The sequence below is a fragment of the Sciurus carolinensis genome, chromosome 1 (assembly GCF_902686445.1).
Source record: "Sciurus carolinensis chromosome 1, mSciCar1.2, whole genome shotgun sequence".
In the NCBI taxonomy this organism is placed as follows: domain Eukaryota; kingdom Metazoa; phylum Chordata; class Mammalia; order Rodentia; family Sciuridae; genus Sciurus; species Sciurus carolinensis.
The window spans coordinates 171672120-171697408 of NC_062213.1; the positions used below are offsets into that span (position 1 = coordinate 171672120).

At 42.0% G+C, this 25289-nt stretch overlaps 1 protein-coding gene across 7 annotated transcripts in view; it reads right to left on the bottom strand.

Annotated features, from left to right (window-relative positions):
* Positions 1-14611: 14611 nt before the first annotated feature.
* Positions 14612-25289, bottom strand: part of Slc5a9 (solute carrier family 5 member 9) — a 28357-nt gene continuing 17679 nt past the window's right edge. For 5 of the 7 annotated variants that reach the window (XM_047561878.1, XM_047561884.1, XM_047561894.1 and 2 more), the window contains 5 exons: positions 24676-24844; positions 22948-23163; positions 19409-19580; positions 17719-17787; positions 14612-15928 (listed from right to left, as the gene is read on the bottom strand). In XM_047561878.1, the coding sequence (XP_047417834.1) occupies positions 15720-15928; positions 17719-17787; positions 19409-19580; positions 22948-23163; positions 24676-24844 (835 nt within the window). In that variant the 3' untranslated portion in view covers positions 14612-15719. Of the gene's footprint in view, positions 15929-17718; positions 17788-19408; positions 19581-22940; positions 23164-24675; positions 24845-25289 lie in introns of all 7 variants that reach the window. The other 2 variants (XM_047561902.1, XR_007109882.1) reach the window with 2 other exon arrangements.

Here is a 25289-nt window from a genome sequence, read left to right on the forward strand (position 1 = left end):
AAAGTATTTCCAACTTTTCTGAACTTCATTTTTGTCTACTTATGAAATAGAATGTTAATAACTATTGCCCTTCATTCTTCAGAGAAGTATTAGAACTAAATGAGCATCTGTGACCATTCCCAGACACATATTAGACACCATCAAAATACCTTTCTTTTATGAATGATCTGGGAAACTGAGTCTGCAGTTACAGAGTGTTCCATTTTGCCTAGAAGCGAAACTATTCTCTAGGGCTGAACAGAACTGTGGTTACCTTTCTGAATTTGTCACATCTAGGTAAAAGTTAACTTTTATGAATATGTTTTCTCACTTGTAAAAGGAAAGCTATTTCATAGAGTTGTTGTGATCATTTAAAGAATAATATGCGCAGAGCATCTGATGCAATGCAATGAGGCTCAGTAAAGGGTGACTGAGATTACTAAGATTCCAGGTCAGTGGAGAGAGTATTTTAGAGGATCTTAAGGATCTCAGTAGAGGAAAATAGTGGAGATGAGCCATGTGAATAAATACAGAAAAACATGCAAAATTATTTTAAGGGATAAGCCCAAATTATTCAGTATTTTGTATGCTCTGTAAGTTTTCTTGTTAATTTATATAGGCTGTATGATATAGTGGAAAGGACAATTTATACCTATGTGTGAATTTTGTACTGTGGTAAAACTAGAAGTATTGAACCTTAATTTTATTACTTATAAAGAGGGATAATGTCCCCTGAGGCTGAGTACTATAAAAACTATATGAGGTAGAAGATGCAAAGTGATTAGCATTGTATCTTACAAACAGTAGATGCCTAAAAATTGATTTAGTTCCTTTTTCCTCTCAATAATTTCAGTGTTTTACACATAAATCCACCCAGGCATGGAAACTCCTCCACCGTCATTCTTTTTTTTAATTCTGTTAAGCTATATACCTTGTACTTCACTTAGTGAAACTAAACATTAATTCAGTCTCTGAAAATATTGTCCCTTTGAACTTTATGTGTGACTTTTCATTAGTTAAAATTTTATTTTTAAAATAAAAGTAATTCATTTTGAGACTATGTCCTCTGAAACCAGTTTTAATCCTGGGAAGTTTGTCTATTTTGCATTTAGCACTGTTGTTTTGTAAAATTAACCATATTCTTCTGACTTAGAGGATGTTAGAGTTAGAAGTTAATCAGCCTAGTTTAACAGAAGTGACCCTGGACCATCTCAACTAGATGAAGATTTCTATAACTTAAGAATTTTTAGTGAATTTTTAAATTGTAAGTGTGTATGTGTACACATGTGAGCATTATATTTTAGCTATTTTATCATATTAATTATGAATCACTTACTCCCCAGAAAAGTAACCTAGTGGTTGTATACATGATATCCATAGTCATGATCAGATCCTGGTTCAGTCACTTAGCTGTGTGACCTTAGACAAATTACCTGATGTTTTTGTGTTGCAGTTTGCTCATTATAAAATGAAGATATTATCAATTCCATAGGTTATTTCAAAGATTAAATTACCAAGTGCTTAAAACAATTACCAAGTACTTAAAACGATGCTTAGCACCTAAGAGCTCTAGAAATGACATTTGTTGTTGTTGTTATATAGTTTACAATGTATTGCATTCACCTAAAATATTTGTGTTCTGAAACAATTACTTAGTATTCCTTTCCTTCCCTATTTTAAATCAATTATGTGGCTAAATAAAAGTTATATTGAAAAGAAATCTACCACTCTACCCAATAAGGACATGTTAAAAATATTTTGAATTTTTCTAAAATATAGGGAAAATTATGCCATCCTATTCTCTGTGGCCCAGCAGTTGTTCACATATGATATATTCCTACAAATGTGCTGCATAAAGAATGTGTTTTGGCATAGAAGCTGCATGATTTGGAGAGATTTGTATTGATAATCTTAAACAAAAACAGTCAAAATCGTTTCACTTCCACTGGAAACCCAGCGGGGAATTGTTTTTGCCAAATGAGAGAAAAGGTGCCAGCTTTTGAGTTAAGACATATTTTGTGTTGGGAACGTAGAAGAAAAAAACATTTGACTTTTGAATTTTACCTAACAAACATTTAAAGCTTTGGAAAGGCTATTTGTACTAAACTGTTATAATAAGTAGTAGTGTGTGTTTTATATAACCAGTTATCATCTTGAAGTAGTTTTTACATTATTTCATTGTATCCTTCTACAATATGTTACGTACTTGACTGCTGCAATCATACCGCTAGATTCAGAGTCTGTGAATTAGATAGGGGAGGAATTATAGCTTACATTTTGTCAAGGGGCAATACTCAAGTTTGGGTTAAGTATGTACTATATACAGGTAATGGTGGGAGTGTAAGGAATTGAACTAGGGCTTACACCCTAATATTAGTAATTTATCATAAATATTCTAGTTTTCCCCTACTATCATTTGATTTTCCTTAGGCATTTGATTTAATGTTGGATTTTAAGCATTGATATTTGGTTCACAGTGATTTATCCATTTCTATAGTGGAGGAGGTTTGTTTTCCATTGTTATAAAAAGAACATGTTTATGTTTGTGAATAACTCCAAACGTTTGCTTTTTATACTTCTAACCCTGCCTCTTTTGGTCAGTTCTGCTATTTATTAACCCATCTCTGTTACATTGAACAGGGAGGGAAATTAAACTAGTAAATTTGTAACTTGTTTAGTGGCTGTACTAGAAAGGTTTAGTACAGAAGAACCTACAGGACTTATAAAATCCAGTGATCTGGTTACCACAAATAATAGGAAATCATAATAATTTGGAAATATTTTTCTAGGAATAGCTTCAGAACTAGAATATCTGAGACATATATGATATTAATCTTAGTGAAATGTGCATGACTATATAACAGCCAGGACCAAAGCTGTGAGGCTTTTGGTTATTTATATCAAGATTAGTGATTCCAAATCCTAACTGATCAGACTCACTCAGGAACCATGTTAAAAATCCCAACTTCTAGAGATCTTGGTGCAGAAAATCTAAATCTATATTTTAAGAAATTTCTCTCAATGGTTGTAATGCTTGTCTAGGATTTTTTTTTCCTGGTTTTAATTTCTCCTTTTAAAACATTTTCATTGTCGTAGCCTCTTTATCATGTGGGTGATCTTTTGTTTTTTAGACAAATAGGAACAAAATGACTTGGAATTCAAGGAAAAAGTGGTTGGTCCTTGATTTCCATGGGAATTATATGTATTTTGGGTTATCCATGGCTAACTTTTAAATTCCACCTTTATTTTGGGTTATCCATGGCTGACTTTTAAATTCTTCACCTTTAAGCAGTTAACAAGGTCATTCATTTATGCATTAAGCAAAAGATGATTACCTTCTAAGAACTAGAAATTATGAGTGCCTCTGGGCAAATATAAAACAAATAAGAAGCTATATCATGACTTCTCACAAACACATGACATGGTATTGTAAAACATTAGGTGTATTATGGATATGCACACTATAAATGTGCATGATGGAGATGTTACCAGGATACCTAGTAGGATGAATGTGGAAGAAACCTCTTAAAAGTGAAGGAAGATATCACAGAGAATCAACCCTTCATCTTAATCTTAAGAGGTGTATTTTTTAGAAGAGGGGCAGGGTATTAGAGCTTGAATAAAGGCACAAGGAAGCATAGTTTATTCAGAAAACTGTAAGAAGTGCAGTGTGGTTAGGGTTTAAAATACATAGTGAAATTTCAGTCCAAGATAACATTGAAATGTATGTTGAAAAGTCACATCAAGGCCCTTCTTTGGATCCTTTATGATAGAATTTGAATTTTTCCCTCTTCCCAAAACAGTCCTTGAATACTCAAGTCATTTCTTTCTCTTAGTATCATTAAGCAGATGTATCTGACATCCCAAATACTATTTTAAGGTTAAGGAGTGTTTTGTGGCCTGTGCTTATGTGACCATTTTTCATCTGTTGGCATATTCAGTGAGTATTTGTGCATTGAATAATGTAAATAAATAAAAAAATGGTGACTTCTTAAATGGTCTCACAGAACTTCCAGTCTAGTTTGTCAGATAACAAATATTTGAAAATTCAACAAGAGATATCAAAGGAGTCTTTACTTGCTGAGGAATCATGAGTAGTATGAACTCAAAGGATAGAGACCATTAAAGTCCTTTGTCTGAAAAGGCTTTGAGAGTACAGAAAGTGGGCAGAGTTATTGGTTCAGGTGGAAAAGAGAAAAGTACTTCAAGAGATGGATGGAACAGCAGCATAAAGAAATAAGGGTTAGGTAAAGGCGCAACCATGAGTTGATAACTGGCTAGAGCTGGAGTGTCAGGCACCCGTCAGTGAGTGTGGACAGTAAGGAAATGTGGCCTCTAAAGAAAGGAAACCTTCACAAATCTTGTGTTTCTGAATTGATTAAATCCATCCTAAAGATCTCAGAAAAACTCAAACCTCAGCTGAACTTTTAAAAATAAAAATCAGCTAATATAAAAGTATTTCCTGGCAGTAATATACTTTCAGACACTACACTCATTGCCAGAGATTTTTCCAGCTTAAACCCATGCTGTTTAAATGCATTGGAAAGAGCTTTAGATAGCTTTTTTCATTTGGTTTAAACTTTATTTTTTTCAAAAAATAGGAAATTAAAGTCTTTGACCCTGTGTGCACAAAAGTAGCATTACTGTCACATCTTCATCTGCTAGATGCCTGTGTATTTAGTGGAGATTTATCATTCATTGTTTGCAAATGCTAATTTGCAAGGATAATTCTTCCTTGTCTTGGGTCGAGAATGAAGCTATATTCATAAAAGAGCCCCCATTTCTTAATCATCAAAGATTAATATAAAAATAGTTGATGATAAAATTAGAATCCTTGTTTTGTAAGTCTTTCTGGATAAGTATTTCAAGTTTAATTAGACTTTTCAAGTTATTTTCTGTTTTTTAAAAATGGCACTGCATAACCATTAGAAGGTTCAGAGAAATAGTAATTTGAAAGTATGAGCATTGAGACAACTCAGTAATATTTTTATGTATTTTACTACAATATTCTAAACATTTTTGAAAGATTTTGTATCCTATAATTTTAATGTACATGATAATTTCTACATAGTTTTCTAAAAAGATACATGAATGCATTTCTTACTATCTCTTATTGCATTGATATACCATAAAGTAATTTAATCACCCTACTTCTATCAGATAGTTTTTTTTTCATATTGTGTGCATGTGTGTTTAAGTTGGAGAGAAACATTTTGCACCAAAGGTAGGTCATCTGATCTACTGATGCAGTGTGCAAGCAGAAAATGGATAACAGAAGGGTTGTTCTTCCTTCCTTGTTTGTTTGTGCCAGAACCTTCCATTGTTTACATATATTTTAGCTTCAGTGCCATTTTCAGAAGCTTTATTTGTCTCACTTACTATTTTGGTTTGGATAAGGCTTAAATATAAAATGCATCTGTGAAGCATATTGTATATTCATTGAAGACTAAAAACCCATTTTTAATTAAAACTTTATTCAGCACTCATGGTTCACTTTGTCCTGCTTCTATTATGAAACACTTCAGTCTTCTTCCTAAAACACATATGTCTTGAACATTTCAAGATGTTCCTTGTTGTTCAGGCATAACTAGTTTCTTTATGCTGTCGGAACTGCCATATGTTCCGACTGTTCATTTTGCTTCTCTTTCTGGCATTTACGGAGGCAACATCTTGTATGTAATGCAAGTTAGTTTTATTCCCTTCTCTTCTATGAAATTTGTCAGAAGGTAGAACAGCAAACTGGAAACACTGAATAACACTCTGTCATGTTATCTCATACATGATTATGAGGGAATTAGCCTTTAAGTCCTCAGGTTTGTGAGGTATGAGGAGAAAACGTGTCTAATGACATCCAAAGTCTTATTAGATGTGAACAATTATAATTAAGATAGTATTGATGTTATTGGTAACACCACACATTATAGAAATTGCAATTCTTTAGCACTGATTATTAAACCAAATGCAAAGACTGGGTGGAAAGTTTGGGGAGGAAAAATAAATCAGATCATCACGTTATTTTTAGCAACACCCCACCATATTCTCAACAGAAAGTCTCTGGTCAGGATTATCTACACCATTCAAATGTTTTTAAGATAATTTATGTTATACTTCATGTTATTTTATATTCAGAGGTGAGCTAGTTAAAAAGTAATAATGTTTATGTTGAATCTGAATTGGAAAAGGTGGTAATATCTAATGTCATCAGAAAGTTTGCCTTATTTTTAAAAAATATTAGTGAAAATGACTTTATATTCTCTATCAAAATCCTAAAGCAGTGAAACCTCTCCTATGTGATCTCTAAAGAGTATTCTGAATATCTGAATTTTTCAAATTGTCCTGAGTTTTATTTTAATTTGTTCTTTTAACTATATTAACTCAAATATCTTCTAAATTCATCACATTTTCTATTCTCCTTAAACATACTGAATATGTTTTATTTTTAAACTTTACTGATGTATAATTGAATAACAAAAGGTATATATTTAAGCTATACAATGTGATGTTTCCATACATGTATACATTGGATGATTCTGACTAACTAATACAGTAGTGTATCTGCTAGGACCAATGCAGGGCTCTTGAGGTAGGATAGAGTCATTTGTGTCTGTAATGATCGCCTTCTCCATACTAATATGTCTCAGTCTAATTTTGTTTTTAGCATTAATATTTACTTGGTGCTTTTCTTTTCCTGGCTGCCAATTGGCACATATTATTTCAGAATTTATTCTCCCCCTCCGATTTGCTACTTAGGTTGTATAGTAGACTTGGGACCAGGTTACCAATTCAATGCTATCTGTCTTACCACAATTCTTATGTCTTATGGCAGAGTAGGAGGTACAGTGTAGTGTAGTAAGACTCATGGACTGGTCAAATCAGTCTGATTTGAGTCCTGTCAGTATTAAGAAGCAACTATATGAATTGGAGGCATAGTGAATTATGCTGTACCTATTTCCTTATCTGAAATAATACCTAGCCCCAGGGCTGCCATGCTGTCCCACTGTGAAAGGCACCACTTATGTTGTGCACTAAGACCCTACCTAACTCAGGGGGGTTAGAAGAATTTAGCATAGTGACTGGCACATATTAGGGCCCAGTGAATATTAGCTACTGTTTGTTAGGCAGCTGTAATTATAAAGAATGAATTTATTTTAATTTCCTCTTATTTATAAGCTTATGCATGTCTCTTTGTTTAAAAAAATCTATGTGTTCCCAAAATTAATTTGAGTAGAAAGCAAGACATACTTCGTTTAATTTCCTTGGCTTCGAAATTTGTTGGGTAGAAAGTACACAAAAACAAACCAAAGAAAAAATAAAACAAAAAACTAAATTTTCCAGCATTTTTAAATGAACACCCCCCACCCCGCAACCTTGGTTCATTTGATTCATGCTATTGAACAGGGGAGTCCCAAATAAATTTATTCTTATTAAGACCTCTCTTCTGTGACCATCCAGTATTTCCACTGGAAATATTTTCCAACAGTGTTGTGACCCTGAAGCTTACAGAGGTTTATTTTTTCTTCCCCTTTTATATCCAGGAGCAAGGCTATTTAGAATGGGTTAGTTGATTAGAAGATCTGACTCGGAAAATGGGACAGCCATGAATTTGGCTGAAGATTCAGAAACATGGCTGGGGGACAATGATTATTACCAGACTTCAGATGTCAGAAAACACTTCAGGGTTGCAGAAGAAAGAAAATAAAACACATAAGACTTAATAGCTTTTGCTATGGGAGTCTTTGGGGCAGGTTGGATGAAGTTATTTGCTGAACCCATGATAGTCTTTTTGTTACTTGTCTAACTGGATTAATTGAAGTCTGTTACTCTATCTTGTAAAACAGAAAAGAGCTATTAGTTACCCCCCAGTACATGGAGAAAATAGAGAGGTTTGTGATTCAGTTAGAGTCTGTCTGCAGAGATCTCATCGGCATACCTTGGGATTATAGCAAGTATTACAAATAGGCAAAGTTGAAGGAGCTTGGTTAGACATTTAGACCCCTGTCACAGACTGGGACTGGGATTTGTGTGCAGGATGTTGATTAGGGAGTACCTTTGGATCCATACCAGTGGGAGGAAAGAGGACAAGGAATTGGGCACAGGGAGAAGTTGAAGTTGAGCTGCTGGCCTGACAGTAGCTTTGATCAAACCTGTGGGAAGGTCTGGCACTAAAATGGCCCATTAGTTTCTCACATGAGGCTGTAGTAGCCAGTACCACTCTCCTGGCAAGGTGAGGCAAGCTCTGATAAGGCCAGAATTAGAGGCTGCCTTTCCACTGAACAGCCAGCATCTGGGGCAACATGTCTTCCCTTGAGGATATGTCACCCTGTCCTTGTTTCTCCCCCAAGTTTATCATAACAGATGCGATCCAGTCCCACTTGCAGAAGCCTGACCAGACAAAGGGAAGCTTCACACTTTGTCTTCCAATTTCTCCCAAATAAAGTCTTGAGTAACTCACTAGTCCCCAAATTGTATACATCATGGACACCATCACCAACCCGACACAAAACCATAGTTCTAATACTGTCTACAAGGGTAGGTAGTGTTTCTCCCAAGCAGGAATTATAAGGAAGGCATATAGCCCTGATTCCTTCACCAGGCTATAGATGTACTAATAACTATTTGGCAATGCCAGTGGGATATCCCAAAGGTACCTCAAAATCAATGTGCTCAAATATGAACTCATCATTTTTTCTTCCCTCTCAAGACCAAATCTATTTTCTGCTTCTGAATGCATTAAGGAATCCACACTCCAGGTCTGAAGCCAGGGAATTGTTCTTGATTCTCTCATTTCCCCTGGAGACACAAAGTCTGTAGATTTTACTTCAGAAGTGCCTTTTAAATTCAGTTCTCCCCCATCCTTCCCCACCTTCACCATTAGTCTGTCCTAATTATAGACCCTAGTTCAAAGGACATTTATGTTTTTGTAATAGTACTAATTTTTATTTTTAGTTTATTTTTAATGGTACATAGAAGCATAAAACTTCTAAACACAGCAAGACCCTGTCTCTAAATAAAATGCTTTAAAAAGTGGGGCTGGGAATGGCCCATTGGTTAAGTGCCCCTGGGTTTAATCTTCAGTACCAAAAAAAATAAAATAAAATAAAAGGTGTACATGTTAATGGGTTAACATATAATATTTTATAATTATACTAATTTTAAAAAATCAAAATAATATGTTCTCTTGCTGACATATAATGTGGGAGAGTTGGTCCCTCCTTGCCCCTGGCTGTAGGCATAACCATCACTACTGTTCACACCCAAACCTGTTCATCATCCTGAATGTAACTCTGTGCCCATCCCAGCCTTCCCTCCCCCTCTGGTAACTCCTACTCTCCTTTCTGTCTCTCTGAATCTACCTAGTTTACGTACTTCATGTAATTGGAATCTTGCAATATTTGTTCTCTTCCCCAGGCTTGTCTCCTTTACACTCCTGTATGCCCTATGCATCTGCCTCACCATCTACCTCACTGACCTCCCAATGCCATGCCCTTTTGCCTACTTGTTTTGCTTTGTACTTTTTTTGTTCTGAGGCACTATTTTTTTTTGGGGGGGGGTCTGGAATAATTCATTTTTTTTCTACTCACAAAGTAGAGTTAAATTTTAAAATTCATGATAAATGTCTTTTCCCCAAGAAGACTTCCCCAATCCCACCAGTTAATTCTTTGCTCCTTTCTCTGTTTTCCCAAAGTATTTTTGTTCCTTCCTTTAGTTTCAGTCTTTATTGTAATTCTCTGCAATAATTTTGCTTACTTGCCGGCCTTTTTTATATGACCTATTTTTGAACTGTAGATTTCTTTTTCATATTTATTCAATAAGCCTAGTCAAGAGTAGTATTCCAAAAGAACTCTGCATAAATGGGGGTAAAGCTGAATATGGAATCGGAAGTCCAAGTTCAAGGACCACTTTGGCCATTAAGTGGCAGGACTAGGGCACAGTCCTTCACCTCTCTGAGTTTGTTTCTTCATTTGTAAACGACTTGCCATCCTAGAGTGGTGTTGAGGACTAAATGAAATGGTTGATGTGGAAACGTCTTTATACAATAACAGTAAGGCTGTTTTAAAATACCAGTTTGATTAGTCTTCTTATACTTGTCATCACAGATGAACCTGTGCTTCTATAGGGAGTTTTCACTTTTGTGAATTATTCCTTTAAGAAGAAATCACAAATAGAGTGTAATTTTGGAGCAAATGATTCATTTGAGTTATTTTCATATTGTTCAGTTTGTATAAGTGGTTGAAAATTGCAGGGATGCAGAGTCTAGCTGATGAAGAACTTTCCAGTTGTGAGTGTGGTTTAATGTTGGACACTCTTGTCTTGGGAGGATGTCAGTTCCCTATCATAGGAGGGGTACAAGGACAGGGCTGACTAACCCACCTGCCTGAGGCTGATGAGAAAGTATTGACCCGGACCCAGGAGGAAAGGAAGGCTGCAGGAGTCTGCTTCTGGGGTTCCTCTCATACCGAACATAGGTAATTCTAAAATTTACATACAAACCATACTGAGAGATGGACCAAAGCTTTTTTAATTCTACTCAAGAGATAAGGTATAAAGGTTTGTTTCTTCTTAAACTTCTTGAAGTGAGAGCTGTAGATGCAATATAATATCACAGTAAAAGTCTGACATTTCTACTTTGTGAATCAGTGCTAAAGCTGAGATTTGATTTTGAAATATGAAAGTAAACTGTAACTGCCTCAATTTAAGTCTCTAGGATTTATATTTATATATAACCTTTAAAATTCTTCCAACTTTTCACCCTGGAGGGAAAAAAAGAGAAATTATAGTCATCTTACTTACAGCTAGAATTCTAGAGAGACACTCGTTTTAGGTTAATGGAAAACTGACATTACTTTCGCCTGGGCTTCCAGCAGTTTCCACCCGCCTCTGACTGATGTGAACTCTCACACCCAGGGACATAGTTGTAAGTCTCATGTGTTAAATTGAGTACTTTTGTGATCCAAACTCAATTGCGGATCACTTTAAAATACATTTCTTCATGGTATTTTAAAAAACACTATTTGTTTTTAAACACTGTCTTTTCATAGTCCAAAGCCACTTCTTAATGTTGTTATTGCTCATGGCAAACCCATTTCAATTCTCTGAAAACGACTTTTCAGTGTTTTCTATTTGTGCTGTTGCCACTCAAGCTGGCACGTCAACCCACCCACCACTCGCTGCCCCAAGAAGACAAATGTGGAGTTGAATTCGAAGTGCACGATGTCAACATTAGAAAGGTCAAAACTTTGCATCCCACCCCTTTATTAAGGTTGAAGAAAATGAGGTATGGGAAGGGGTCACAAAGCATGTAGTAGCAAAATTAGGAATTCAAATTAGAATACAAGGCTTTGATCCCAGCCTCATGCAGAGATGTGAATTGGGTTCATAACCCTGAAAAATTATAAAGAGTTGGTGTAACTCGGTACCTGCCAGCTGGACCAATGGAAAGGCAGTTTCCATTCAAGTGGCTTGGTTGGGTATCTGGCATCATCCTGCAATTAAGTCATCCCCCCTCACCACCACAGAGGGCCAAAGACTCTGCTGAAGTATACATTGAACAGGCCAGGTGACCTCTTACCCCTTAGCAGGTAGATATTGAGACATTAGCCTGAAAACAGCACCCTGGTGGAAGGAGAGAGAGTGTGATAAAGGTGACAGTGTCAGAAAAGGGCCACAGGAGCACTGAGGCTGATGAGCTGCATTGGACACTGGGGCAACGGAGGCTCAAATGGTGGACATTGCCTTCAGATACCTCTCAAATCCCTGGTCATTCTAATGCGAAGAGGGAGGGGTTGGAACTCAAAGACAGAAGATGCCGGCTTGCTTTTCCTTGACCTTGTGCTGTCCTGCAGCTCAGATGTGGCCTCTCTGAAAAAGGTGAGATACTTGCAACCTGCCTCTGGGAGTGATAGGAATTTAATGAGACTTCATACCTGGGAGGGCCTTGTGACTTGAAAGTCTGTAGAGATACTGTTCGTTATTTTTTCTCGGTTATGGTTGTGAATTAACAGAATCAAAATATTATGGAGTGAAGTTAACATTTTTTAATAAACTCATTCATTGGATGTTTCCTGAAAACTTCTTGAATTCCCTGGCATCATGTGCAGTCCCTGGGTGAACACAGTGACTCTCTACAAAGAGCACCAGTTGGTGGCTGGGAGAAAAATAGAGCACTAACATGAGACTTGCTATGGCAGAAAGATAGAGGGGAGCTGTGGAGACTCAGAGGAAGGACAAAGCAAACTGGGTGGCTGGGGAGGCCTCAGGAAGTATCTTGGAAGAGATGACTCCTGAGATGAGTAGGAGATGGGCAGTATGTAGGAAGTCAGGGCTGAATGCTCTCGGAAAAAGGAGCCATGTGCACAATGGTGTTGGATAGGTGAAGGAAGACTGGACAAGAACTTGGAGGCCCTTCTAACTGGTGAGAATGCGACAGACACGTCTATGAAGATATAAATGGCTGTGAGAGTTGTGTGCCATGGTAGGCCAAACCCAGGCCTGGTGGTGAATAGATGCTTCAAATGTCTGCTTTCCTCCAGCCCCTTCTCTCGCACATCTGGCTTGCACACCACCTGTGAAACACCTTTCATCTTGAAAGGCCTGGGAAATTGTTGCTAACTCTCTGTATGACCTTGAGAAGTCCCATTCCTTCCAGAAGTCTCCAGTTTTCCCTTTCCATGAAAAACGGGGATTTTATGAGCTGGGTAGGATGAATTGGAAAAGAAAAACTGGGAACAAATATAAGAGACGGGGCTGCTGAGATGAGTAGGTAAGAGGGTGAAGCCCCAAGTTTAGCTGGCACCTACTTAACTTCCAGTCACGGCACCAGCCACTGCCCACCTCTGCCACTCACACACCTGACTAGGGACAATGTGGGGGCTGCAGTGAGCCTGAGCTCTGGCTGCCACCTCTAGCCCTACAGAGAGGAGCTATACCTGCCAAGAAGGAAGGATACCTTTTGCTCATTTGAACAAAGAAGCCATAAGGACTAACAGGGACCTTCCTACGTGCACCCTACCTTCCAGAATTTTTATATCATTTAGTTTTCTCTGCTAAGGATTAACCTACCTTCCTTCCTTCCTTCCTTCCTACTTTTCTTTTCACAATATCTATATCTATATCTATATATATTATATATTCATTATATATCCTGTTACACACACACACACACACACATACACACACACACACACATACACAAATATGTCCTTGGACCATAAGACTATATGTTGGGTGTTGGGGACTTATCTATTCTGCAATATAGGTGGCATTGGTGGATTGTGACTGGGACAGTGAGGTGTGATAGTTAATTTTTTTCATTGTCACAAATACCTGAGAAAAACATCTTAAGGGAGGAAAGATTTACTTTGGCTCACAGTCTCAGTACAAGGTTGGCTGGCTTCCTTCCTCTGGGCCTGAGATGAGACAGAACATCTTGGCAAAAGGACATGGCAGAGCAAGCTGTTCACCTTACAACCACTCAGAAGCAGATAGAGACAGAGACAGAGAGGGACAGGAAGGAACCTGGGATAAGCAATACCCTTCCATAGCATGCCCCCAGTGACCTTTCCTCCAACTAGGCCCCTCCTCCTGAAGCTTCTATCACCAACCAATAATGCCATCAGCTGTGACTCCCTCGATGGATTAATCCATTGATGAGGTCAGAGCCCTCATGATCCAATCATTCAATTCCCAAAACTCTGAATATTGCTGCACTGGGGAGCAAGTCTTCAACACATGCATCTTTGGGGGATGCTTCATATCCAAACCATAACATATGGCTTCTCTTAGGTTGTAACTTGAGCAGAAATGTGAGGCACAAGTAGGATTTAAGCAGGCACAGGGATGGCTGTCCTTCCTTCAGTCCCACTGCATTCAACAGTGAGCCCATGGATACGTGGGTCAGGTGATGTGGGTCTGGAGTCCAGCAGAGGCTCCACATAATAAAGGAGGAGAGTTCTGAGAAGGAGAGCCAGAAATGGAGGAAGGGGGAGACATGGGAGAATTGCAGGGAGGGAGGACTGAGAACCCTCCTGCAGTAGCATGTTGGAGAAGAGGTGGAGGAGACCTGTGAGAAATTCTGCTGAGGAATGTTTAAAAATAGGATGAGCAATATTCCATTTTAGATTGTGCTTCTGCAATTTACAGTCCTTCCCCGCCCAATCCTTCATTATAAGCTGTTGCCCACAAATGACTTGTGTGAATGTTTTGGGGGGAAATCGGGGGGAAAGCTGAGTTCTCAGGGCCAGTGAGAAACAGCGATCAGACAGCTAATCAGTGCCCTTACGTCTCACCAGGGAGGTCAAAAGGTTGGAAGTCAAAATGTGGAAGCAGTAGGAACAGGAGGTAGTCACAGACTCGGCTGTATCTATACCTTGGAGACTCGATTGTATTTGTGTCTGTTGTGATCAGAGACTGGCATGCAGTGATGACCAAAGGCAGCACTGAGGAGATTAGAGGAGAGTGGGGAAGCCCCTGCAGGTGGGGAAGGTGGGTCCTTCTCACCTGGTTCCTGTTAATGGCAGGAGCTGCAAGCTCATTCTTGCCATCTGACACCCAGTCATGTGGGCTCCACTTTAAGGAGACACCTCCCTACCTGCTGACTCCCCAAGTCTCTGCCTGACCAGTCACAGCACAAAGCCCACCAGACCTTGGAGGATTTATTAGGTCAACAAGCATTTATTGGCACCTGTTATTCTGAGTACAAAGTCACTTTGGGCATGGTCATTGACCCCTGCCCTTGGAGTGCACCGTCTAGGACGAGATATCACCAACAACTGTGATCAGTGTCCTGACAGAAGCAGATCCAGGGGTTGTGAGCATAGGAGGGTGGCCTTGACTGTGCTGGGTGTTAGGGCAGCTTCCTGGAGAAGGGGCACTTAAACCAGTCACAGTGTTTCCAGGGTAGGCACACGGGTGCCAGGCAAAGGGAGGGGTCAGAGGCACACAGGCAGTGGCTCCTGGGCTGTGTGCTGCCCCTGAGGGCTTACCCCGAGGCGCACAGCAACATGTCTTGATTCTTCTTGCTTTCAACAGGTCACCTCTCTCCAACTGGACTTCAAATTCCTTGAAGCCATGGAGACTGTGTGCAGGTTTAGGTTTAAGAGTAGAAAAAAAAAAAAAAAAAAGAATTGGGGTAATGCCAAGCAGAGTGCCTTCTCCAAGATGGCCCCCAGTGCCATCTGCCATCATATCTAAATTCCACCCTCGGCCCCTCACTCCTTTGGGTTTGATAGCTGCAACTGTGGAGTTATCGATGGACATATAAAGCCCTTCTCTGTAGACTCATGCTACAAATGGATCACCAGGTATTGAGAATAGACCAAGACATGGGGGCACTGGAAGGGGAAAGAAGAAAAGGGACTTGGGGAAGGTACACTTGACTTTGCAAATTTTTCGCTGCTACTCCTCTTGTATTTTGCACTTTTCTAACCTCAAGACTCACATACAGTAAACCTTCCCGAATAGACTCAACAAGAGGGTTGAACCAGTGTTTTTGAGGTAGGAATGTAAGGCAGTGTAAGGGAAAGAGCTGGAGTCTGGAAAGGCACTGTGAGTCCTGCTGTGCAGCCTGAGCAAACCCAATGCCCTCTCTGGGCCTCCATTTCTCCACTTGCCAGGTGTGTTGGATTAGATGCTCTTCAGGTGTTCCTGTGCCCCCAGCCTCTATCGCCTCCATTTTGGATAGCAGGTGGAAGGAGAGCCTGTTTTTGTGTTGACTCTGTCTTGGCCAAATGACATCTGTGAAGTTATGCAAAATAACCCCAAAGGAAGATGTTGACGGACAGCAAGAGGATGGCATTGATATTGCAGACGCTTCTCCAGAATGGCTCCTCCTCGATGCTGGTCAGCTTCTTCTCTAGTGCAGCCTTCTCTGCTGGGCTCAAAGCTGGCTCAGGGACCCTGGAGAGCCCACAGAACCAGTCCCAGAGCAGCTTTCCCCAGGACCTGCGTGGGGCTGGGAGGAGAAGGCCAGAAGGGGGAGGGGAGCAAGGTGGAGGGAGGCAAAGAAAGGTTGGAGAAAAGGAAGCTATGAGAGTCGGGGTGGGAGATGGTGAGAAGTTGGAGTGGGTGGGTGCCCTGACAGTGGGGGAGGGGCCCTTTGTGCAAACCACAGGCTGTACTGAGCTGGGATCTCAGGCTGAGCTCTGGCCTTGACCACAGCATTCATTCACGATGCTGAAGCATCTTTTTATTACAATTTATATCTTACATTTTGACCCCAGTAAATGTTCCTGAAACTAAATCCTCATTTTCCACAACCTCTCTGCTGCCTTGGCGTCTGCCTTCCTCCTTTGCATGTGCCATCTTCTTACAGCGGGGTGGTGTGTTAGGTGGGAGGACAGCACAATTCACCCCAATTCAGAGTCTAAGTCCGGAATGAGGACAGAGGAAGAATATTATCTTACAAGGAAGGAGGAAGCATTTGAGCCAGACAAACTGTGGCCCCTGCTATGGGGACAGACAGGCACTGCAGAGAGGTCAGGAACTCTTGGCTCAGGGTCAGCTCAGCCTTAGCAGATTGTGAGGCCGATGCACTCCTCTGAACTGCAGGTGCTTTCTCCCTGGAATACCTCAGTGACATATGCCCATGTTTTGGGCATGGAAGGAGAATGGAGATTCGGCAGCACTTTAGAAAGTGCTGGCGCTGGAACAAGGAGAAATGGCTCTGGGGAATTATAATGTTCGAAGTGCACAGGGCACAGGGCCAAGGCACACGCTCCCCAGTACAGGGCCCACTCGGAGGCCAAAGCTAGCATGGTTCATTAAAAAGCCCGAGTTTAAAAGAAATAATAAAGGAAGTAAATCTTTTGAAAGCATACCATATAAAAATAATATAAAAAGGCTTTCATGGAGGTGGCAAAGAACATACCAGGAATGAGCACATTATTATCCAAATGGCTTTGGGATGGAGCCCTCAGTGAGTTCAGCATAACCACAGAGGGTCAGAGACACTGAGAGCCTGGGTGTCATCTGGCCTGTCTCCTTCATTATATAAAGGTGAAAAAGTGCTCAGGAAAGGGAAGAGACCTGTTGAAGGTCACAGTCGCAGAACTGCACTAAGAACAAGATGAACTCAACATTTCATTGGTGCTGGGCTTTATCGTTCTGCCAGCTGACCCCTACACTCGCTCTTTAGATTTTTTCAGTGGTCCCTGAGGTGGATGACACACAAGGTTTCATGTGTGAATTCACAGTCCCAAAGAGTCCACTTCACCTAAGTAGTTACTACACTGTGTGCAAAAACAAACCTAAATCTAGCTAAAACCTGGGTTGTCTATATGTCTTTCCGATCTATTCATTGTTCTTTAAATTTCAATTTTTGACTCAAAATTATACTTTGTGGCCTACATCTGCTAGGGGGCCTCTCCAAGGGCCTTCCTGATTCCTGATGTTCCTTTCTTTCCCAGGAAGGAGACTGCACACGGCACACACAGCAGGGCCTTCCCTACCCTTTCCCTCTTCCCAGTGGCCTGTGTGGAAGGGCATCAGTTTCTCTCCTTGGGTATTGTGTCTGTTCAGAGCCCTCTCTTCCTCCTCTGGGAGTGAGCATTCATCCACACAGCTTTCCAGGGATGGCTCTACCCTGGGCCAGGAGGCCATCCAGGGAGCACATGAGTCTGCCTAACTGCTTCCGTCTGCCTGGTGTGGGTTCCGCTGTGGGCTGCCTCCTCCTCGCTCCCTCTGGGAGATGTTTTGTGTCTCCATCCCCTTCCCCTTTCCTCCTTCTCCTGGGAGCTGCCTCACCTATGCACAGCTCCTCCTTGTCCGATGTTCTTCCCATGTCAGAAGCTTTATAGGAGTGAGGACCTGGTCCTGTGAGTGATGAGGGCAGGTGATTTTGAGACCCCAACATCTAGTGCTTTGGCCACAAACTTAAAAAAGAGACAAGGAGTTGCATTTTGCCAAGAAAAATACAACTGAAGTATTTGGGTCAACCACTAAGACCAGGAAGTACGACTTTGATCTTTGATGGTGCTTTCTGAAGTGAGTCCATGTGTGTTTTGACTTGTGGAGGTTTGTAAAGGATTATCCGGCTTTATTGACAGTTTTTTATAGTGGGTCATTGACATTTAACTGCTGTGGCTTGGGCAAGAAGCTTTGAACCTTAGCCTTGGGTGGGGTTCTAGAACTTTTGATTAATTCTGGGCAAGTGTCTACTTCTTACATTGATGGTTGATCTTCAGGGACAGCATAAGGCCCCCTGAACCTGGCAAAGGCCCAAGAACCAGTGGCAGAGCATTGCCAACCAAATTATGCTTTGGTGCTCTTGTCTATGTCAAACTTGCCAGAATCATGGAAAGTTGGGCATCCCGGAGTCTGGTATAGGACTAAGACTTTTTCTGAGGCCGGACAGAGCTCTGAAATTCCAATGGAAAGCATCTATTGAAGGAACCCCAACTCCATCCAGGCACTGGGACACCTTCTGAGTGGGACTTAAATTTCATTGAATTTTTAATTCATAAGAACAAGACAGATTGATTTTGTATTTTAACTTGCAAACTGATACAACTTTTTGGATTTTAAAATTTTCCTTGGGAATATTATAATTGAGAAATCTCAATAATGTCATTCTGTCATGAGAATGTCTTAATATTATCTAATCTCACTACAGGAAAGAGAGAGCTCCATTATGTCTAAAACAGGTGTGTTTTCTCTTGTAATAATTGAAATTAATGTACTATTCTAGCACAATTCAGGACCTCTGGGAGGCCCAGTTTATAAGCCCATCAGCATTTCAAGGGGAACCCCCAGGAGTGAGGATTGTTCTGGGGCAACTCATGCAGAAAGTAACAACTCTATGGACACATGGCTGCTCTCTTCCCACCAGGGACAGTCATGCCTCTATGTGACTATAGGCAGAAGTGCCAAACCCAGTGGGAAATGGGTAAGTGTTGGTGGGAACTGGGCAGGTATTTTTTTGCTGTGCCTGATAGTCCCTTCCATGTGGAGAGAACTCTGTAGGTGTAGTACTCTTTGTGATTTTCTGCTGTATAGTCCTTCAACCCAGGGAGGTGAAAGGACCTTCCTGTTGGCAGATTTGGGAAAGATAAGTGGGCACACTTGGCTCAGCCACTCTCCTTCAGAGGGTGGGCTGGGCTATTTGATTATGTCTGCTTGGTGACCAGAGAGCACCTCAGTCTAATGCTGGAGTTCAATATTAGGGAGCACACCTCCCCATGGATATAAACCAAATCTTGCCACATACATTATGTCAGTAATGAGGGCAATATTTTGGTCTCATCTGTCTTACTAATCTGACTTATTTCTCAAATAGTTTGATGGTCACAAAGGAAGGGAAGAAGACAATATTTATTGGGCTCCCTCAGAGACCCCATCCTCAATGACCCCCAAATGATGTCTGGGAGGCCCCAGATATGGCATCCGTCCCTATTGTTTCTCTGTGACGTTCATCCCTGGCATGCCCTCAGCCTACCTCCAACCTGCTCCAAGCCTTCCATCGGGTTCTCTGCTGCTCCACTTCCTGCAGGGCACTCCCCAGCTCGCCTCTCTGCCAGCCCTGGTGAGCCTTCCTTCTCATTCTCATAGGCCTCCTTATCCAGCTCAGAGGGGGTGCAGTTCCTTGTCCACCAGGTCAGACGAACAAGCTGGAGGGAAAGGATATGCAATCTGGAGTCAGTGCCTTTGAAGGAAAGTCCACCTGTAGCAAGAGTGGCCCCATTCATGGGAGGTCCTCAGAGCAACAGCAAGGAACATGAGGAACAAGGCCAGGACTAAGGGTCAGGAGTCTGGATCTCAGCCCTGACTGCCCCTTCAAATCTGAGCACAGGCTCTCCAGTAGGCCTGTGCTGGGTGCAGATATACAGACCAGAATCAGACATGAACCTGACCCCAGAGAACTTACAGATGGAGAGAAACCAGGCTGGACAGGGAGGCAGGAGCCTAATCACAAAAGGATTCAAGGATCAGACTGAGGAGTTGATACTTTAAAACAACCACCAAAACTCCTTGTAGGCCATGGAGAATCACCACAGATTTTAGACAAAGGGACAGGAAAGTATGTTCTGAGATTTTTAAAGATCTCTTGAGGTAAATTGAAGGGACCCAACCTGGAAGCTGTTGCAAAAGTGAAACAAGAAACCTTGACTTCCTGCGGTATCAGATAGGAGGGAGCAGTCTGAAGGGATGTTAGGGAGGTAAAGTCTTCAGGACAGAGTGACCTGTTGAAGGAATCAGATGAGGGACAGAGGAGAGGCTACCACGGCCCCATGGGTTCCTGCCTTGGATGATCAATTGGGTCTTATTCCTTCTCGGGGATAAAAGACACAGAACAGGATCAGGTTTTCATGCTGGTGAGAGATGGGCAGAGAGAGAGAAAGGAAGAGAACGTGTGTGTGATGTATGTATATATATATATATATATATATATAGAGAGAGAGAGAGAGAGAGAGAGAGAGACATGAATATGATGCTGAGCTTGAAGAGTCTGTAGAACTTCCAGGTGAAGAAGTTCAGTGAGGAGGAACAAAAACCCATGTCCTCCCCTGGATGACCTGGGGGTGTTCCTTTTTCTCCCTCTTTGGTGGCCCAGCAGACACACACAGCAAGTTCTCTGGCTGATACCAGTGGTGTTGGACCCATTGACTCTCTGAGTTCAAAACCACCTCTCTTCCAACCAGGTTCTTCCCTGGTCAGGAGTCTTTTCGAATGCTGAACCAGGTATCCCTGCTCTGCTCCCAGCTTCCTCCTTTCCTCTGTGGGTTCAGCTGTGCCAGGTCCAAATGTGCCTTTCTATAAGCCTGGGTGGCTTCTTTGCTTATACACATCTCACAATAAATCTTACTTGCACTGTGTGTCACTAGGAGCCTGTAGATGGAGTCACTTTATGTCACCAGGACCCAGTTGGATTTGGGGGTTTGAATCTTGGGAGAGGGGTTTTGGCTTGGAGATGGAGAACTGAAATATAGAAAGTTGCTGAATTCATAAAGAGTGAAAAGGTTTGTAAGCCACAAATGTGTTCCTAAGGACAAAAACATGAAAAAGTCAGAGAGTGATCAGAAGAGCAGGAGAAAAAAGAGGAGGAAAGAGAGGGAGGCAGAACTATAGGATCCAGGGAGAGATTCTAAACTGGGAAAGACTTCAGTGTGAAGAGTATGAAGACAGACAGAGGAGAAGCAGAAGACTCAGCGGTAGGTGGCTTCTAGAAGGAACTCTGGAGGAGCCCATCCCTGAGGCTCATCTGTGAGAGTCCTGCTTGTTTGTAGGGCTCATAGAAACCAGTAGTGTGAAGTTGTCATGCAAACTCTAAGGCACCATACAGGCCTGGCTTATGGTGGCACATGCCTGTAATCTTAGTGACTCGGAGGACTGAGGCAGGAGAATCACAAGTTTGAGGCCAGCTTCAGTAACTTAGTGAGGCCCTGAGTAACTTAGCAAGACTCTTGAAATAAAATTTTAAAATGAACTGGATATGTAGTGCAGTGGTAGATCACTACTGGATTCAATTGCCAGCACCATGCACACAAAAGTCAATCAATCAATCACCTATAAAGTGTTAGTCATGATTTTCATCCAGTGTTTCAGGTACCAACTTCTGGCATGGACTCTGTCATAGGTTGAAAATTCATATGCTGAAGTCTGAACTCCAGTGTTTCATAATAGGACCATTGCTAACATAATTTGTGAGTTATTCATTACTATGACAAATACCTAAGAAAAACAATTTGGAGGAGGAAAGATTTATCTGGGTTCATTGTCTCAGAGGTTTTGATCCTTGTTTGGCTGGATCCAAGGCAGAAACATCATGGCACAAGTGTATAGTGGAGGAAAGCGGCTCAGCTCATGGCAGCCAGGAAGGAGAGAGGGACAGGGGGTGGGAGAAGGGGCCAGGGACAATATATGGGCCCCAAGGGCATGGTCCCACGGACCTACTTCCTCCAACCATGCCTCACCTGCCTACACTTTCCAGCACCTCCAAGCCCGCTGTCACTGCTGCTCTGTCAATGACGCACTGGTAAGGCCAGAGCACTCAGGATCCTATTGCTTCCCACAAGCCCCACCTCTGAACATTGCTGCACTGGGGACTGAGTCTTTAACACATGAGTTTTTGGGGACAATTCAGATCCCAACCATAAAATCTGCAATTGGAGGTAGAGTCTTTAAAGAGGCAACTAAAGTAAAATGAGGTGATTGGGTGGACTCTAAATCAATGTGACTAGGGTTCTTAAAAGAAGAGGAGATAAAGTCACAGACAGACACAGGGGGATGACCATGTAAAAAGGGAAAAGACGGTCATCTACAAATCATAAAGTGGAGCTCTGCTAGCACCTTGGTCTCAGATTTCCAGACTACAGAACCGTGGGAAAAATTCTGTTGTCTAAGCCACCCAGTCTGTGGTATTGAGGACAACTGCCTTAGCATGCTTGCTAGTGCAGTCTGTAGGAGGAGAAGGCCTCAAAAGACTGGTCATCCATGATCAGGGTCTGGTAAAAGTCAACTTGGAAGAGTTGAGGATTCCAAGTTGTGTTCTTAATTGGAAAGTTCTCTATTTTCCCGTGTACTTGTTGATCATTCAAAAAAATCTCTACTCCTTTCTGTCCAATTCAAAGTGGCCTTATCAGTGCATCCTGCCCTGATCCTGGTGGAGGCTGCCTCCCCTCCCGTGCATGGATCCTCCCATCGATTGTGGTCCTTCTGCACTTTGTCTTTATATAGTAGCAGTTTGTGAGTTTGTGGTGGTTTCTCTTCCCCCTGTGGACAGTTGCTAATAGCAACCATTCATGTTTCTATCCCCAGCACACTATCTGGCACATGGAGGGTACTCACTGAGTAACTGTTGAATTGGATGAGTTACTTTTCTCTTGGGAATTCATAACCCAATGAGCTCCCACCCTCCCAAGGACATCTGTATGGCAGCAGGGGAGACCCTCACCTAACAGGGAAAAACCCAGGAAATTTCAGGGGATGGGAATAGGGAAGCATTTCTGGGGGCCTCAGTAGGAGCATACCACTTGCCTTTTCCTCAGGGATGGGGGTTGTACAGAGGCTGATGGCGACAATAACGATGGCAGTGAGTCCACAGAGGAGGAGGGCAAAGTACAGGTAGTGAAAGTCCTTCAGCACAGTGGGCCTCCTGTCCACCTCCCCGCAGACTGGGGCTGGGAATGAGAACTCCAGGCTCATGCGCACAAGCCCCACTCCCAGGCCAAACATGAGGCCCCAGAAGGCTCCCTGTGGAGAGACGGCAGACATGGGCAGGGGTGAGATTGGGGGAGCAGCAGAGGGGGTGCCCCAGGAACCTAAAAACTGCTGTGCTTCTGAATCTCTCCCCCACTGGCTTATTACAGTGTTCAGCAAGCCCATCTTAGCGAGTTCTCCATTAATGCTGAGACTTTGTCTTGACTTAAGAGGCAGTCAGAGGAGTGAACTGAAGAGGCTTAGGGCCTTAAAGCTGGACTATGATTTGAACTGAGGCTCCATTTTGAGTGACTCTGAACCAATGCCTCCACCTTGCTGGTTTGGAGTTTTCCCATGTGTTATATGAAAACCGAAATTGATAAATTCTAAGTAATAGATGGTCGGAAATCAAGTAGAATGGGATGTGCTTTTGTAATATGCCAGGAACACTAGTAACCTCTTCTCAACCTGACACTATGATAAATCAGAAATCAGAATAGAGATTTCCCCCTTTCTCTCTCTCTCTCTCTCTCTCTCTCTCTCTCTCTCTCTCTCTTTAAAGAAAAACTCTGGCACCACCCATTTATTATATTTCCATTTGTCCCTACCCTGTACCTGTTCCAAGTATGAAACAGTCAGATGTTGTATAATTTTAAAATGAGACATCAATCCTGACCTTAAAACTCAGGAATGAATAGACACACCCTAAATTCAACTGTCCTGCTGTGCACCATGGTTATCAGCAAGGTGAGGCCTCAGCCAACAGCAGACATCGTGCTTACACAGGCCACCAAAGGAGGGGTCTCTGTGATCTCCTTCATGATGGACTTCAGCTCTCACATTGGTCTTGGGGAATCATTACCGTGATGTCCCATGGTACAGCCAGCAGAGTTGGGCCTGTCTCTTCCAGGCGACCCTGGGGAGTAACCAAGGTTCCAGTTCCAGTATCTCTAGCTCCCCCAACCTCTGTCAGGTTTCAGTGCAGTCACACATGTGATGTGTGTGCAGGCACCCTGGGAAGGCCACACTTTGGCATCATTCTTATCATTGCTGTTATTTTGCTTACATGTAGAACGTTCCAGTGTTGTAGACTAAAGACAGCCTAGAGATCCTCTGGTCTGTTTTTTGCTCTCACAAACCATGTTCCTCAAGTCCAGAATGCTCATCCCCTCCCACTAATCCTTTAGGTCTCAGCTTTTCCCCTCCTCCAGGAAGTCTTCCCTACCCCTCTTCCAGGAATCCCATTGGTTAGAGGATGTGCACTTTTCTTTTCTGACGTTATTGTACTTAATTATTTTTGCTTAAGTACATCATACAGCTTCTCCCTGCTGGCCCCACGAAGGCAGACCTATGTGAACCTTGTAAACCATGATGACATCCCTGGAACTGTCATAATCAGCTTGATAACTGTGGAGTGGATGAATGAATCTAGACCTGGAGCTATGTTCAGGGAAATGGAAACCTAGAGGGCCCATGTGTTTGCCCAAGGTCTTTGAGACCAGCAGATTGACAGACAGGACTCTAGACCCTCCACTGTACAGGAAGAGACAGGAGGACTGCACTCACAGGCTCTGTGACCCTCTTGCAGAAGATGGCCAGCAGGAAGAGAGCAGTGATAGGTGGAGCCAGGTAGCTGGTGACAGCTTGAATGTAGTCAAAGAGTTGTCCACTGTTGGAGCTCTGGATAATGGGGATCCAGAGGATGCTGATGACCACCAGGAACACCACAAACAGCCTGCCAAGGAGAGCACAGGGTGTGTGAGGCACACTCACAGGTGGGCATGACCTGCAGCAGGTGAAGGTGATGCACAGACACCAGGATGGGAGAAGAGAGGGGAACACATGACCTCTGGATCAGAGGGTAGGTCAGAATCTCAAATACTAAGATTCTGGAATTTAGACTGTGAAAATTCCATAAATCAGAATTTCAGAATCCAAGAGACTCAGAAGTGCAAAACCTCAGCATTTGCATATTGGATGTCTTTTTTTAAATTAATTTATTTTTGACACTTGGGATTAAACCTGGGGCACTTTACCACTAAGCTGTATCTCCAGTGCTTTTTATTTTGAAACATGGTCTTGCTAAGTTGCTGAAGCTGAGCTTGAACTTGCAATCCTCCTGCCTCAGCCTCCTGAGTTGTTAGGATTATAGGCATGCACCACAGTGCTCGGCTGGATGC